This window comes from Delphinapterus leucas, chromosome 3 (genome assembly GCF_059928025.1).
Source record: "Delphinapterus leucas isolate spDelLeu-1000000601 "Yukka" chromosome 3, BTC_Dleu_Yukka2, whole genome shotgun sequence".
Classification (NCBI taxonomy): domain Eukaryota; kingdom Metazoa; phylum Chordata; class Mammalia; order Artiodactyla; family Monodontidae; genus Delphinapterus; species Delphinapterus leucas.
Window position 1 is genome coordinate 91,202,608 of NC_143131.1, and position 15,685 is coordinate 91,218,292.

At 39.5% G+C, this 15,685-nt stretch overlaps 1 protein-coding gene across 2 annotated transcripts in view; it reads left to right on the plus strand.

The window, feature by feature from the left end:
* MAN2A1 (mannosidase alpha class 2A member 1) overlaps positions 1-9,237 on the plus strand; it is a 161,462-nt gene extending 152,225 nt beyond the window's left edge. The window contains exons 21-22 of one of the 2 annotated variants that reach the window (XM_022591499.3): positions 4,753-4,863; positions 6,479-9,237. In XM_022591499.3, coding sequence (XP_022447207.2) covers positions 4,753-4,863; positions 6,479-6,631 — 264 coding nt within the window. In that variant the 3' untranslated portion in view covers positions 6,632-9,237. The remainder of the gene's footprint in view (positions 1-4,752; positions 4,864-6,478) is intronic. The other variant, XM_089909170.1, reaches the window with a different exon arrangement.
* The last annotated feature ends 6,448 nt before the right edge of the window (positions 9,238-15,685 follow it).

The following is a 15,685-nucleotide window of genomic DNA, read 5'->3' on the forward strand; positions in this document are numbered from 1 at the left end:
AACCTTCCCAGCTGCCAGAATGCACTGAAATATGAGTGTTGTTTGGCATTTTCAAAGAATCTGGGCGAGTTGGAGAAATTTTCCCACCAGGTGTTTAGCTATGCCTTTATCCGTGTACAACTTACACATCCTCTGAGAAGGGTGGGGTCACATTCTTCTTGGAGAATCTGGTCAAAGTTACAACCCCTCTCTTCCTCAGAAACAACGTGTGTACGTATGCTGTTTACCACAGCTTCCAGGCGTTACAGATTTGTGACCCTCACTTTTGTAAGGAGCAAATCCAGCTTCTTTTGGTGTGAGATGCGAGTAGCTCAGCTCTCACGTTTTGCAGAGTTCTCATCCACCTCAGGAGAGGAACATTTGGCTCTTCCTTTTCTTAGAAGAGACTGTCAGATGTGTGTGTAATTTTCAGAGTGACTTTAAATCCTGTTTCAAAATGGGATGAGTGGATAGGTGGGAGGGTTGTAGATGGATAGAAATGATAGTTTCTAAACGTTTCTTTCTGAATATGTTTTGGTAAATCATGGTTTTAGCTCTATTGGAACCATTAATGAATACTCCCTTTTTCCAGCCTCGGATCAGAGGGGGGGATCTCCTTTAGTTGATAGCCTTTCATTATATTAAGTCAAAAGCAATCCTCCTCTTTGCCCTCCAAGCTAAGTATCTCTGAGCACGGATCCACAGAGCAAAGGCAGGAGAATGTAGTTGTGAAAGTACAGACTTGGGAGTCAGACCACCTAGGTTTGAGTGCATTCCCCGTACTTGCTGGCTGGGTGTCTTAGAGCAAATCTCTTAATTCTCTGAGCCCCAGTTTCCTTATGAGTAACAAGGCAATGGTAATAATACCCACCTTAGAGATGTTCTGAGAGGATTAAATGAGTTGATGTTTGTAAAGCATTTAGAGCAGCAGCTGGCATGTAGTAAGCACTAAGTGCTTGACAAATAAAGGTTCTCAACTGTGATCATTCAGTCATAAGCAGTTGTGATTGTTACTAATAATGAAGTGAAAATCTTGGCACTGTTTTTTTTATAAATTGGGGAAGGTTGAAGTGTATTGCCAAAGTAAATCTTGATGTCACTGTGATGTGTATTCCTTATATAGTTTATTACTGATTCCTCAGATTTTCCAAAACAATGTACCTAGAAGTGTCTCCATGCCAGGTATTACCCTGAGTGCTTTACGTGAGCCTTATTTAGCTCTCACGACAACACTGTGGAAGTAGGCACTATTTGGGCCCCATCGTGTGGAAGAGAAAACTGACTGACCTAGGGCTGGGGTAACTTTCCAGGTCACACAGCCAGTAAGCGGCGGTGCTGGGAGCCACACCGCAGCGAGCCTGACTCCAGATCTCCCTACTCAGAACCTTATACTGCCTGGGAAGACGAGGGGAGCACTAGTGCTAAAAATGTTAGGGAACACACTGCCTGTTTTCTTCTTGTCTACTCAGTAATGATGGGACACCGTAGAAGTATTCACCAGCCATTGATGGGGAATGGTCATGAAGGGCCGTTGTAGAGTCATTAGTGATAATTGCACTTTGAGTATGAGAGGGAATGTTTTGTGATAGGGGTGTTTCTTTACCTTTAAAGAGAGCAATACACCTTGTATATCACCTCAGCTACTTCAAAGGTTGTTGCAAGATGAAATGAGTTAATCCATGAAAAGCATTCTGTACATGACTGGCACACAGCAGGTGCTCAATAAGTGTTAGCTGCAGTTACTGTTGTTGTCCTCCCTGTGGTGGATCCTCAAAGGGGTTCGTCACGAGTCTAACCTAGTTCCCTGAATTTTCAGAGGATAGACTCAGTCACTTAACTGATTCGTGGTGGAACCAAACCTTGCCTCCAGTCTAGCTTTCTCTGAGCCTGATGGCTTCATTTGGTAAGCCAGATCACCTTCCCCCCTAGTTCCCCCAGTTGCTGGAGACATTTCATAGGCCCCCCCCTTAGGCTGGGAGCTAGATGTTGGTTTATCCCCTGAAATAAGTTCTGCAGTGGATTTTCCTGGTGCAACTTGGGAACATCCAAGCAGGGGTTCAGTCTCAATGGTGATCTGAACTGTTTTACGAAGACACTTCATTTGAAGCTCACCTAACACAGTGCTTGGTGCAATTTCAAAATTTGTAAGTTTTCTTCCCCACACCCTCCCCTTCTTTTCTGAGGTCTGGATGCTACTAATGTGTTAATGAATATAAAAACAGGTCTTTCAAAATTTGTTTACTCTCCTAGAGTATATAGTGTGACTACTTGAAGGTATCTGTTTTCCTGTACACATATTCAAGTTAAATTCACAGTTTCCCTACTTTGAAAAACAGTTTTCTTGGAAATAAAATGTCTAGACAGACTTTGAAACTGAAAAACTGCTGCTTTGCCTCAGGTATTTTTGCTTGAAAACTGATACTTTCATGAATACTTGATTTTTAAAACTTACACAAGATGAATGCCATTTCATTTGGTGTTTTAGTCCTTATGAATAGTGATACAGTTTTGGTTTTCAGAGAAAGTAAAACTTTTTCCCATTGGTGAAAATTAATTTTTATGACTTTAATCTCTACTTTTGTATTGTATGTTTAAATCTCTTATTGAATTCAGTGGCAGAATTCCAAAAGTGTTTCCCTTCCCAATTTTTTGTCACCTTCAGTCTGCTAAAGGCCTTACATATTCATTATTCAAGAACAAATGTGTTGCAGGAATTTTAGCAATGCCTGCTTATCAGTGTTTCTTTAAGGATGGTCTAGTGAGTTAAGATGGCCAGATGCTTTAGGTTAATAGTGATAAGTGCTTTTGGAGTCTAATTAAGAGGGCATCTGATTTGTGAATTTGAATCAGGGTTCTGTTATGATTTTGATGTATAATTGTGGACATATAATTTGGAGCTTCCCTGATTCCTTAGCTACAAAGTTATGATGTCAATAAAAGAAATTTGTGAATGAGAAGTTAGATAAGAATATTGTTTAATTTGTAACTACTATGAAAATAATCACTGTTTATTTGATGGATGATGTTGATAGAAGCAATAACAATATACTGAGGGCTTCCTCTGCTCCAAACCCTAGGCTAAGTCCTTGTTACGCTATTTCATTTCATTTCATCTCTCTCTCTCTCTTTTTTTTTTTTATGGTAAAGGAAAAACTGTTTTGCTGAAATCAGCAGCTAGTAAATTGCAGAACTAAGATACAGATCTTAGGCTGTCTGACTCCCAGCTCAGATTCTGAACCATTCATTTCTACAGCTTCTTAACTAGCACATTCTGTCCTATAAGCTGGGCTACCTTACATAGTATTTTCAATGAGTTAACCCGCACCATGACTCCATGAAGGAGGTAGACATGCATTAGCTCCATTTTACAGACAAGGAAACTGACAATTAGGAAGAATAAAGGACTATTCCAAGGTTTCACAATTGGCACAACTATTATCCTTCTGTATATAATAAATAAAGGGTTTTCTTATGTGCTCTTTTAGTGCCATTTTGGGACTGTGAAATTGTTTGAAATTTCATTAGAAATCTCTGTCATGTGATTTCAACCTACTGTGTGTATCATGTGGTCCTGTGATGACTCACAGAATCCCTTAAATGACTTTTTTCTCTCCCTTCAAACAAAATTTCAGCAGTACCACTGCAAAATACCAGTGTAAAATGTCATAAAACAGGTTATTCCAGCCAAGAATGTGAGGTGAGGACAGCTTTAAGTTGTTCAGTCACATTAAAATCAAATCAGTGATGGGAATGCTGGCAGCAGTTCAGAAAAGATGTCTCTGTAGCACATTAAAAATTTTATGCCCTAGTAAGGATGATCAAGAACATGGGCATATTTCATATCTGTGGCCACAAAAAAGAAAAAGGGACCAATTTCGTCACAGTGTCAGTGCCAAGCAGCACATGACTCTCCTTGGAATAAACATGCACTTCTTAACTTTTCCAAGGATTTTTAATTCAGTTTATTTATCATAAACATTTTCCCAGTTTAGAAACATAAAATTTATTAAATAGTTGTAACTTTAAATATTCAAGGACTTGAAGCATTTGTGACATTGCTACTTAAATGGGTACAAGAAACTTCATTGCAAGAAACTGTATACTGATCCCTGTAGCTGACTTGTCATGTTTAGTATTTTCCTTTTTGCCTGCACAAGAAGAATAGCTTCTGTAATGTGAAGTTAAATGATATATCAATCTAATAAATGTGGTTGGCTTAGCAAGTGATAAGCATAACTAATTCAATTTAAATGCCTCTTATATAAAAATAATGAACCAGTACATTAAAGATTAAAAATGTTAATGCAATTAGCAAAAATTAGTATTCAATGAAGAAGCATGTTTCAGTTTTAAGATGGATAATATATCATTCAATGACAAGATAAGGACTAAATTCAGGTATACTTTATTCAGTTGATGGATTTATTAAAAATAAAATAAAATGCTTTATTTGAAGAAACTTTGATAAAACGATATATAATATGTGGATGAAAGATAACCCACGTCCTCAGGAACTATGGAGGAAACCAAGGCTTGAGTGACTTAACAGGGATTCTTAGAACATAATATCACCTGACTCCTTGTGGGAGGGAGTGTAGCAGGGGGTGGGTGGGCACAGTGAGCATGGAACCTGAATGGAAATGGATTTGCCTGGATTCACTTTTCAATAAAATGAGCATTTGTGGTTTGGGGACACTGACGTCAAGGGTATGCAATAGTGTCAGTATTTGCCTTCATGTCACCGTGGCGTGTTGGCGCTCTGCTCATTTGCAGGTGGATGGCAAGCATTCCAATGAGGCAGCCTTGATCCTCCACAGGAAGGGGTTTGATTGCTGCTTCTCTAGCAGAGACACGGGGCTGCTTTGTTCCACTACCCAGGGAAAGGTGAGCTGAAAGCTTATTTTTGCTTGTTGAGTTAGTGTGCTTTGAAATCCTTACTTTCTGCAGATAATCTTGACAATGAGATGTTTCATTGCCTCTTCGCTGACTCATTCCCCTCAACTTCAAATTAGTTCAAGTTTCCCCATCTTAAGAAAGCCCTTTCTTAACGTTCAGTCTCTTCTTGTCACCATTAAAATGCATAGGCAAACATGTACACGTTTGAAGGCAGTGTCCTCATCGATTCTTAGGTCTTCCATTTCCAACCTGCATAGCACCTTCTTCCTGCCCACCCCCTCATTTCCACCTCTCTCGGACATGCTCATGTACGATCCAGTTCAGGGGTGGCAAACCCAAGTCCTACAGGGGCCAAGACAACTTTTACAGTAACTAAAGTGGGGTGCTGGCTTGCAGTATGGGAAGAGAGGGAGCAATGAGACTGTGGCCAGTGGGATAACTCAACCGAAGACCCCAGGGCAGCTGTACTTAGCTCCAGTCAGTTTCCCCAGGGGAAAGATGCAGGGCTAGATCTGATTAAGCAAGATTTGCATATGAGTCCACACTCTGCAGACCAAACAGATCCTCAGGCTGACCACTGCTTGGTGGCTGCGCATTTCTGACTTCAAGTCGGTCTTGCTGACAGTTCTCATCAGAGAACTTTCCTTGGAAGCAAATGAACCTCCAATCTTATGCCTGTGGCTCTGAGCTAGCTGTAACTACAAGAAGATGCTTGGGCTGATTCTAGCACACTGGTGGGTCTCCTCCACCAAGTCAGCTCAGGGGACCCAGCTCTTCTCCAAAACCTAATAGACATAGTGTAGACCAGACTCAAGTGATTCAGTTCCAGCCCTACAAAATTAGTATGTGCATAGGACCCAAAAAGAAAAAAAAAATATAGTAGGGGGGCCTAAATCTGCTTAGATAGATAAGCTTCTGCATTTCTGTTGCCTCACCCTGTATGTGTTTGGTGCTAAGAAAGCACTGATATCTTTGTTTCATTACATTTGCACTCTCCTTATTAGTGATGATCTGAGAATACTTGTGAACATTTGTACTCAAACATTAAGGCATTGAGTCTTTAGGGGGTTATACGATCCGGAGAGACATATTAGAATAACCTGCTAGAAGTGAGGACAGTATTTTCTAAACAACCTCCCCACCCTATAAATGGGACTCACTGACATGATGGGCCTTCCTTGTGGCAACCTGTGTCCTATCTCCTGGCTCTTTGGGCACAGGGAATATGGTAGATGAGCACCACTGTTAGGGGTAAGTATTGACTGAAAGAGGATATAGATGTGTTTAAAGCTTCTTGGCCTATAGATGTCCTTTCTTTTATTGAAAAAATGGCCCCTGCACCTGATGTGTTCTCAAGCAACAGAAAAGGAATCCGGAGCCCATCATCCTCCCGTTACAGTTTCCTGTGTCTCCCTCCAGGGTTAGTCTCCACGTTCAAGTATGTAGAGGTGGATTTAATCTCCCTCCCCTTCCCCTTATTTTTCATTAAAAGGGAACTTCAAACATACTTTTCACTTTTTCTCCCACTGAATATATAGATGCGCTACTAATCTTTCTTCAAAGTTGTTCTAAACGTGCAATTTTTTTATCATTTACTTTTTAGATATTGGTACAGAAACTTTTTAACAAGTTTACTGTTGTAAGTCTCATACCTTCGTCATTATCCTTGATGCATTCACCTCCAGACGCCCGAAATATAAGTGAGATCAACTTGAGTCCCATGGAAATCAGCACATTCCGAATCCAGTTGAGGTGAACCTGGCTTTCAGATTTGGATTGGGAAGCATTGGCTTTTATACACTTCTTGGTTTGACGTGCAATAAAGAAGCACATTATTTTAGCTTCTGGCTACTGTGAGGACATGAAATCTGTGATTTTTTTTTTTTTTTAAACCAGTACAGTAAGAGAGGGAAAAAAAAAAAAGCCATGCTATAAACTTTTTTTTTTTTTAAGTTCCTTCCATGAACTACCATCATCAGTATGAATTGATGCAACAAACAAAGAAATGTCTAAAGACAACCTCTCAACAGATTGTATCTCAGGTTAAATGTTAACTAATTATATCTGTGTTGGGGGTTGTGAAGAGATTGTTGTAAGTATTCATGTTGCTGACCCTTTGTTAGTCTTACAAAAATACCCATTTTTACCAAAATGGAATAAAAAGCTGGTGGGTAATAGCTAATGGCCAAAATGGTTGCAATCATTCATACATGTTAGAAAAATTTTATGTGTTGAAATATGTGGAAAAGTGCAATCCGTCAACCCTTATACATAGTTGACTATGTGTTTTTCTACCACTTGTACCACTTGACCCCTCCCCTCCTACCCTTTGTAAGTATTTCCAGAAATATCAGATTTTGAATCATTCAGTAGTAGACAAAGAGGCATATTTTCATTACTTGACAGTGTGGGATAGGTGCAATTTATTTCATTGTCACTAAAATAGAAGAAGCAATTCCATAGGTACCATGACCTGTTTTAGGTACCACAAGGTGTCTTTTTACGCAGCTCATTTGAATACAGATGTTCTGAGAAGGGGTTTTCTATTTTAAAATTATCGTATCAGAATAAATGTGCCTTATTTTTTTATAAGTCTTGTTAAATCTTTTGGTGTCCATATTATGGTTGGGGGAAGGGAAGAGGCTGGGGGGAGGTGGAGGGGTGGGTACTTTCTATGACACATAAATTGTATAATTTTTGCCTGACAATGCTGGCCACGTTCTGATCTGTTTCATTAAATTTGTGGTGATGTTACTTTAAACATTTTGACTATTTGAATGTACTGAGATGTCAGAAAACAAAAGAAGGAAGAAAAATATTGTTAAGTAAAATATGCTGCTGCCAAGGAGACTGCAACGTGAAGCAAGGATTTTGTAACATGCAGAATCCACATGCTGTTTCCATTTCACAGGAGTTCACCATTTTGAAGAGAGAATGCTTTAAAATAGACCCTGTTTTAAACCCACTTACATGTAGCTCATCATAATTTATCTTATTAAAGAGTATGTTTGTTCAGTGAATTCCAGACTTTTGTACGTGCTAACCTCAAAGTGAAGCTCTAAACCTATGTGCCATTACAGTACTCTTGTTAAAATTTATTTGGGATCATCGTGAACTTGACATTAAATTAAAAGCAACATTAGCAACATTTAGAAATTCAGTTTTAGCATAGAAAGGATTCTTGACTATATGCACTTCTGAAAATTCTCTTTGTGTTAACTAATAGATTTAGTATTATCTGACTTTAAACTTCCATTACACCTCCTGCCATTCCAACATCTTCATACAGAAATAAAACACAATTTCTATGTTATCATGTAGTCTGATTATCATCTGGATTTTCAGTCAGGATGCAGCTCCTAAGATTATTGTTATGTTAAATTCATAAACTTCTTTCTGCTTTAATTATTAAGGAAACAATACTAGTGTTGATCGAGATACTACAAGGGAGTAATTTCATGCAATAAACATGTACTGTAAGTTTCCTTCCTCATTTTGGGGGGATAAACAACTTAAAAAAAAAAAAGCTTCCTTTTTGTGGACATCTACAGATGTTAGGATTACCAGAAGCAAATCCCAGGAATGAGATCAGTATTTTTGTTGCGTCTTAAATGTAGAAACTTCCTATAGGAGTTCACTGTGTTCTGTGGTTTAAGTGGGTGTGCTTAATTGTTCTGGAATTTCTGATCAATTGAAATAAAAAAATCTTGATGCAATAATAGTGGTTTTGCCACTCCCGGTTGTTTGAGATGGATCTGTCCCGTGTTTGGTTGGGGTCTTATTCAGTGTGTGTTGCCACCAGCTGCTCACAGATAAAGCAGAAATTCTCTTTTACCAGCAAGTTTCTGCTTTTTATTTTTAGAATAAATCATCAGGGAAATGAAGAGAGGATGCTTTTGCTTTGGGTTGTGGTCAAGAACTGATTAAATAGTTTAGTGACCCCGGCACACGATAAAAATCATACACTTCAGTTGTGATCTCAGTGGCATATTTGTTTGCTTATGTTTTATTACATTTATTATTGCAGATGTTCAGTAGTTCATTACTTTCTCTTATTTTTTTCTGAAAATTTAATTTGTGCTTATAACTACAGTGTTTGAGAACTCAGCATCCTTGTTTTCTACAAATACTGATTAAAACAAAATGCTGTAAAATGTAAAACATTGTAATTACCTTCCCATGTCTTTGTTGTATTTGTGCTGAAATGTTTTCACATTCCTTTTTCTGGAAGAAATTCTTTGCTTTCATTTTGATTATGTTGCTTACCTTGAAATCAATAGGTTTTGATATTTTCTCTTGGAAGATTTTATATCTTTTTGGGAATATATAATATATCTAATAAAAGATAAATATTATCATGTACATGGTCCTCTAGAGTAGTTCTTAAGTCCTATTTTGTAAACAAGATATATTAAAACATTTTGAGGGGTAGGGTGGAGGTGTGAGGGCTTGTTCTTTCTTCCATTATGAATGAATCGCTCCTTCTTCAGTCCATTCTAGTTAGAAAAGATAGTTTTAGCAAGCAAGTAGCAGGCGGGGGTGATAGTGAGTTTCACGTCTGGGTTTGGGGTCAGCTTCGAGGTTGGAGTCCAGGAACCTTCCCAGGAACGCCGTGCCTGTGGGACCTTCTGAACCAATGAGCAGGGCGAGATTGTGGTCACATTCCATTGTATTCCAGGATAAGATGAGAGTAAGCCAAGATGTGAAATGAAGTAGGTCCATGTGAGCTGATCCGGAAGGTAAGGTGCGTTGGAAGAGTGGAATCTGGAGACACTCTGCCAGCCTGCTGGCCCAGAACAGCACACAACTTAGTGGTTTGGGGGGAATTCCTTCAAAGCCAGGAGGTGGGGGAGGGGGAGGGATAAATATCCCTGAGGTACATATGGGTTACCCAGGCAAACGATACATGCTGGCTAGGAAGTTTGGACTTGTTTTGAATGACTTAAAAAGTAAAGAGATTAATCAATTTGTAATATGTATATACTGAGCTATAAAACCCTAGAGAAATATTAATAAAAATACTAATTTCATCATCAGATAGTGAAAATTATTTTTGGCTGCATATTTGATTGTCAGCATGTCAAAATCATTTGAATGTTAAAACTGGTAAAGAAAAATTTTGTTCAGGTGGGCATATGTTCACATTCCTCCTACAAAGGTGCGATGTGAAGCCAACTAAGGGTGATTGTGGCTGTGAATGGTTGAAGTAGTGGCCCAAAGGGGAGTGGGAGGAGGACCCTATGACATATGCTGCCGTATAGCCTATATAGAGAATGCCTGAAGAGAGGTAATGGACGAGCCTCCTTCAATGTACACTGGCTTAAGCAAAAACAGGTGATTTATTGTCCCCAGTACCTAAGGTTCAAGGGTAGACAGCACTCCAAATACAACTGTAGCGAACTATAAGGTGATGTCATCCAGGATATGTTTTTTTTCTCATGTTTTGCTTTCCTCTGAGTTATTCTTCTCAGGCAAGGACTGCACATTTGATGGCAAGATGGCTACCAGCAGACTCAGACTTGGCATCCCAGCCGGCTTAGTGACCCCATTGGTAAGAGCACCTTCATCCACATTTTCAGCAAATGTCCTGGGATTGACAGTACTGGCCGTCATCTTGCTCATACCCTAATGATGGTGGCTAAGGGTAGAGTTAGGTTCAACTGAACCCCATGGGCAAAAAGCATGAGAAATAATCCTCTCATCACCCCCCGTCTCATAGAAAATGGGATTCTACAACCAGAGGAAAGGGAGTTGGATACTGGGATACTATGGATTCTAGGCAGGCAAAATACAGTATGAAATATTGCTGAGAAAAAACAAATGTGCAAATTTAAAGGAAGTAGAAAGCACACTTAGCTTCCATTTCAGGAAAGGTTTCGTAGAAGAGGTAGGCTTGAAATATCAATAGTTCCTAAAAGATGCATTTGACTTTAGGAGGTAGAACAACATGCGTGTACTCTGTAAAAGACCAGAATGAGGAAGGACATGGTAACAGCAAGCCTGAAGAACTAGAAACAGTTCCTTCTGTCTGGAGCAGCACCGTCCAAAAAAACTTTTCTGTGGTAATGGCGAGGTTCTTTCTACATGTGCTGTCCAGTATGGTAGCCACTAGCCACATGTGGCTCTTGAACATTTGAAATGTGGAGAGTGCAACTAAGGAACTGAATAGCTTATTCTAGTTGAATAGCAACATGTGTCTACAGTATTAACACTGGTCTGGTGCACATGGTAGCTATAAGATACTAGTAGGAAATACAACTTAAAATGCAAGTTAAGGACACATTCTGCTACAATCCTGCTACTCAGTGTGGTCCTCAGACCAGAAGCATTGGCATTACCTGGAAACTTGTTAGTTCCCCACCCCCAGACCTGCTGAATCATAATCTACATTTTAGCAAGGACCCCAGAGGATTAATGTGCATACTAAAGCCCCAGCCTAGAACATTTTTCAAGAAACAAAGTCTCTCACGCCTGTTAGAATGGCTGTTATCAAAAAGTCAATTATCAAAAAGGGAAGAAATAAGAAGCGTTGGCAAGCATGTGGAGAAAAGGGAACATTCATACACTGTTATGATTACTTTTCTTTAGGGCTTTGCACTTGTTCCCTCTGCTTCAGTGATTCTACTTTCATACCTTCCTGGGGCAGGCTCCTTGTTATTCTGCTTTGGTTCATTGTCACCTTCTCAAGAATCTCCCTGGACCAGCCAATTTATACAAGCCCTACCTCCACTTCTTCACTAAGTATTTTATTACCCTGCTTCTTTTCTTCCTAACAGAGCCAAGTGTGAAATCATGTCAGTTTGCCTTCCTCACTGATATAAGTGCTACTGAAGGCAGGAACCCCAGCTGTTTGTTCAGCCTTGTTATCCCCACACTTGCAACAGCAGACATTCAGAAAATAGGTGTTCAATAAATTGATGAAAATGTTTATCACCATTAAGTGTTGAGAAACAAAAATCGCAATTTTCAGAATAGAAGGCTGTGAAGTCCCTTACATCTTAATTGTATTTGTTCATGTTATTTTCCTGCTGAAAAGTCCCATTACCAGAAATTAAAGTATAAACGTTTCAAGCTGCATTCCTAATTTGCCTAAAGGATGTGACCTCTTTATGGAAGATATTGTTGCTTAACAACCAGCTACTGGCCCTCTGGCTTCTTTGCTAATAAAATCCTGATTTGATTCACATATCAGACAGTCATAAGCCTCAGGAGGTGAATTGTGATTGGTCTAAATTAGTCACGATGATTTCCTTCTCTAGGCTTGATGGCTGATTTAGGAATTGACTTGTGACACAATTTTGGCCAATGAACTATGATGGGAAGTCTGTTGAGGGCTTCTGGGAGAGGACTCCTCCCTCCTCAAAAGGGGAGAGCATCTTATCCTCATGCAACAATGTTCAAAGGCAGTTTTGTGTAAGTGTTGATGCTGGAGCTGCTGCAGCCATTTTGCAACCCTGCAGAGACAAGCCTGCAAAAGTCAACTGGATGTGACCAAATAACAAATGAGTAGAGCTGATGATGCTGAGCTGCTGAATGAACCAACCCCCACCTTCTTGTTATATGAAGTAATGTCACTTTAGTATTTAAGACGATTCGAGTTTAGTGTTATGTTACAAAGAGCTGAAAACATTTAAACTGATGCCCCTCACTGCTTCCTCAGCACCATGCTCTCTTGTTTTGAATGGGTACATGTGTACTTGCCTGACTAAAGCTTAGTTGTAAAGTCAGTTTCTCAGAACACAGCCTCTTACTTTGTCCCTATTGCTCCCACCACCTTGCACATTTGCTCAAAATATTAAATAAAACTGTTCTTAATGATATTGTGTAGACATTTTTTCAAATATGAGAAGCAGGATTTTAAAAAATGCAAAATGAATCCAAGATGTGTGTACTAGCAAAATGCCTGAAGACTGCAGAGCTCCTTTGGCATATGCCCTCAGAGAGTGTCAACTCAAATGTGGAACTGGGGCTGGCTCCTCTAGTATGGTGAACCTTATGTTAACCAAATGTTAAGCAAAATCTGGAGGCAGAGGGGAAGAGAACCAAGGGGCCGGGGTGGGAGCAATGAGTCGGTGGAGGCTAGCCTCCTTGAAGTATGTCAGCTAATTCTTTAACTATTTTAAGATTTTTCCAAATAGATTTAAATCTTTGAAGGACTGTAAGTGAATTTCTGAGTCTCCAAACCAGGCAAAGGAAGGAAATTGTAACAGTGCTATTTTAAAGGGCATATTTTAAGGGCCTTACATGGAACCCAGTGTTCTTGGCTCCCATGCTCTATGTAGCTTCCCAATTTTTTATTCATAAGCTTAGCCTTGGGGCTCATTTTCTGGTCCCAAATCTAAGTGGCAATGTTAGCACGCAAGATGTGTCTCTAGGGTCTGGATGTGTGAAAACTCTTTCACTAAACCAAATGGAGCCCTCATTGGTTGACTTTCAGAGCATGATCTGAAGTTGTGAGGAGGCCTTTGTTTTGATCCAAAACTCCCCCCCAACTGGAGCAGATCAGAGCACTCACCTTTCTTGGGATGGATGTCCTTGTCACATGCAGGATTGAAATCATTTTGGGCTGGCTCTATGGAAGTGAGTTTTCGAAAAAAGTGATTTGACTCATTTGTTTATCTTCCTAGATGGATTTTTAAAGTGCAGTTAATAAGATTACTTTGAAGTTTAAATCTATTTTCTTAAGAAAAATCTACAGATTCATCTTCATTGAATGTGTGGGCTCCCATTAATAGAGTCTGAAGGCAGTTGGTTTTAGATTTTGCGTTGAGCTTTCAATAAACATTCATGGGAGTTGTCATTTGCTCAGGGTACCTGTGCTGGGCTCTGGGGGAGTGGGATTTTAATAATCTTGCCCTCCTGTCTAGTAAGGGAGAGAAATCCTGCATGGAGTTAAGGTACTAGAAGACCAGAGGGCAAGAGGGCCATGTTAGCGCTGGCGGCACAAATGATAAGGTACTTAAAGCACATAGGAAGGAGACTTTGCTTCCATATGGAGTGATGAGGGGAGAAGAGGAGGTGGGAGGATTTGAGCTGAGCCTGGAAGGATATAAGTATATCACCAACTAGATGTGGGAGAGGAGGGTGGCATGGCACCAACAGCATGAAAACAAGAAATCTCATGTCTGGTGGAAATTTTGTGAAGGGAAATCATTGGAAGTTATACTAGAAATGTTTTTGTATAATTTAAAGGCCCCCCATAATCTGTATCTAGACTTTGGACTCTACAGAAGAAAATGGAGATGTGGTAGTATGCACATAGATATTGATTGATCAACACATTTAAGAAGGTGAAAGGAAAGAAGCATGTGTGTAGTTTTCAGGAACCCTTAATAATTGCCAGTAATTGTGAAGAAAGGGAAACATATGTCTGAATTGATTTTTTTCATTGTAGCCACATGATGCCTGATTAAGGCAATTATGAAATGTAAGTTTCTTGTGTATGAGACTGTTGACTTCAGAACTCTATAGTGATTTTATTAGTGAAATAGTAGCATCTAATCTAAGCTTGGACGGAACCATTTTACAGGGTATCGAAGTAACTAGCTCCTTTCATTAGTCCATAGTCTATCTACTTCAGAACTGTCTCTACAATTTAATTTGTCAGCTATAAACTCTAGAGTATTTGTCACCCAGATAAGAGGTCAAAGAATTAATGAGGCACATTATTAAAATACTTTTAAAAGGGTCTAATATTTTAAAGTTTAGTAAAACTTTGTCATATGCAGTCTCTTGGGCCTGTGTCATTGAAACGTAATGATGAGGTTTTGTAAGTCAGTAAAAACTACATAAGGTGAAAGACTAGCCCACCTGATCCTGAATCCCACCCTGTTTGCATGATGAGAGTTGATTGAGATTTCAACAAAGTTGTAGCACCAGTTCTTACAGCTTTAACAGGTATGGGAGACATGGAGCCCTTTGAAGGACAACACTTCAAATTAGAAGGGAACGCAAGCGGCAAGATGGCACCAGCAAAAATGACTGGTTTTTGAAAATATGCACCTGGCTTCATTAAAATCTCTAGAAATAAACAATGAAAATGAAAGCTTTTCAACATTTAAAAAGAAAGCTACCTACTTGAGCACCTGGTATCATGGAGCCAGGAGGCTGTAGGAGTTCCAAACTTGCCAGGGTTCCCAATAGAAGGCAAACTGTCTGTCTCGGGGCTGTAGGGTCTGGTGTTGCCATCTGTGTGGTTATGACAATCAGCTACCTGATAACGTTTGTAGAGCAACGGGGGCTCGTGAGAGCGGGCAAATATTGTCAGAGGACAAGGGAAAAGAAAGGATCACTAAATGCTGATCCCTTTTCTGTTCCTTTTTCAGAAGGCATGGCCGGAAGTAAAATATGATCATCATAATCATTGCCAACACTTACTGAGTGTTATGTACCAGGCACTGTAAATACATGGCATACTTAGGTATGCCTTACAGCCACCCTATAAAGGCTGTACTATTATACCCATTTTACAGAAAAGGAAAGTGAAGGCTAAAGAAATACAACTCCAGTCTTGGTCTACTGGGGGTCTGAGAACTACGGTCCACAGGTCAAAGTTAGCCTACTGCCTGTTTGTGTAAATAACATCTTATTGGAACACAGTGATACCATTTGTTACATACTTTTTATGGGTACTGTATGGCTACAAAGGCAGAATTGAGTAGTTGTGACAGAGACCATATGGCCCACAAAGCTGAAAATATTTGCTGATGGTCCTTTAGAGAAAAAAGTAGACCTTTTATCTGACTATAGAGTCCACTTGATGTGGAATCCCCAGAGTTGTCACTTCAGTGAATATTGAGAACATTTTAAC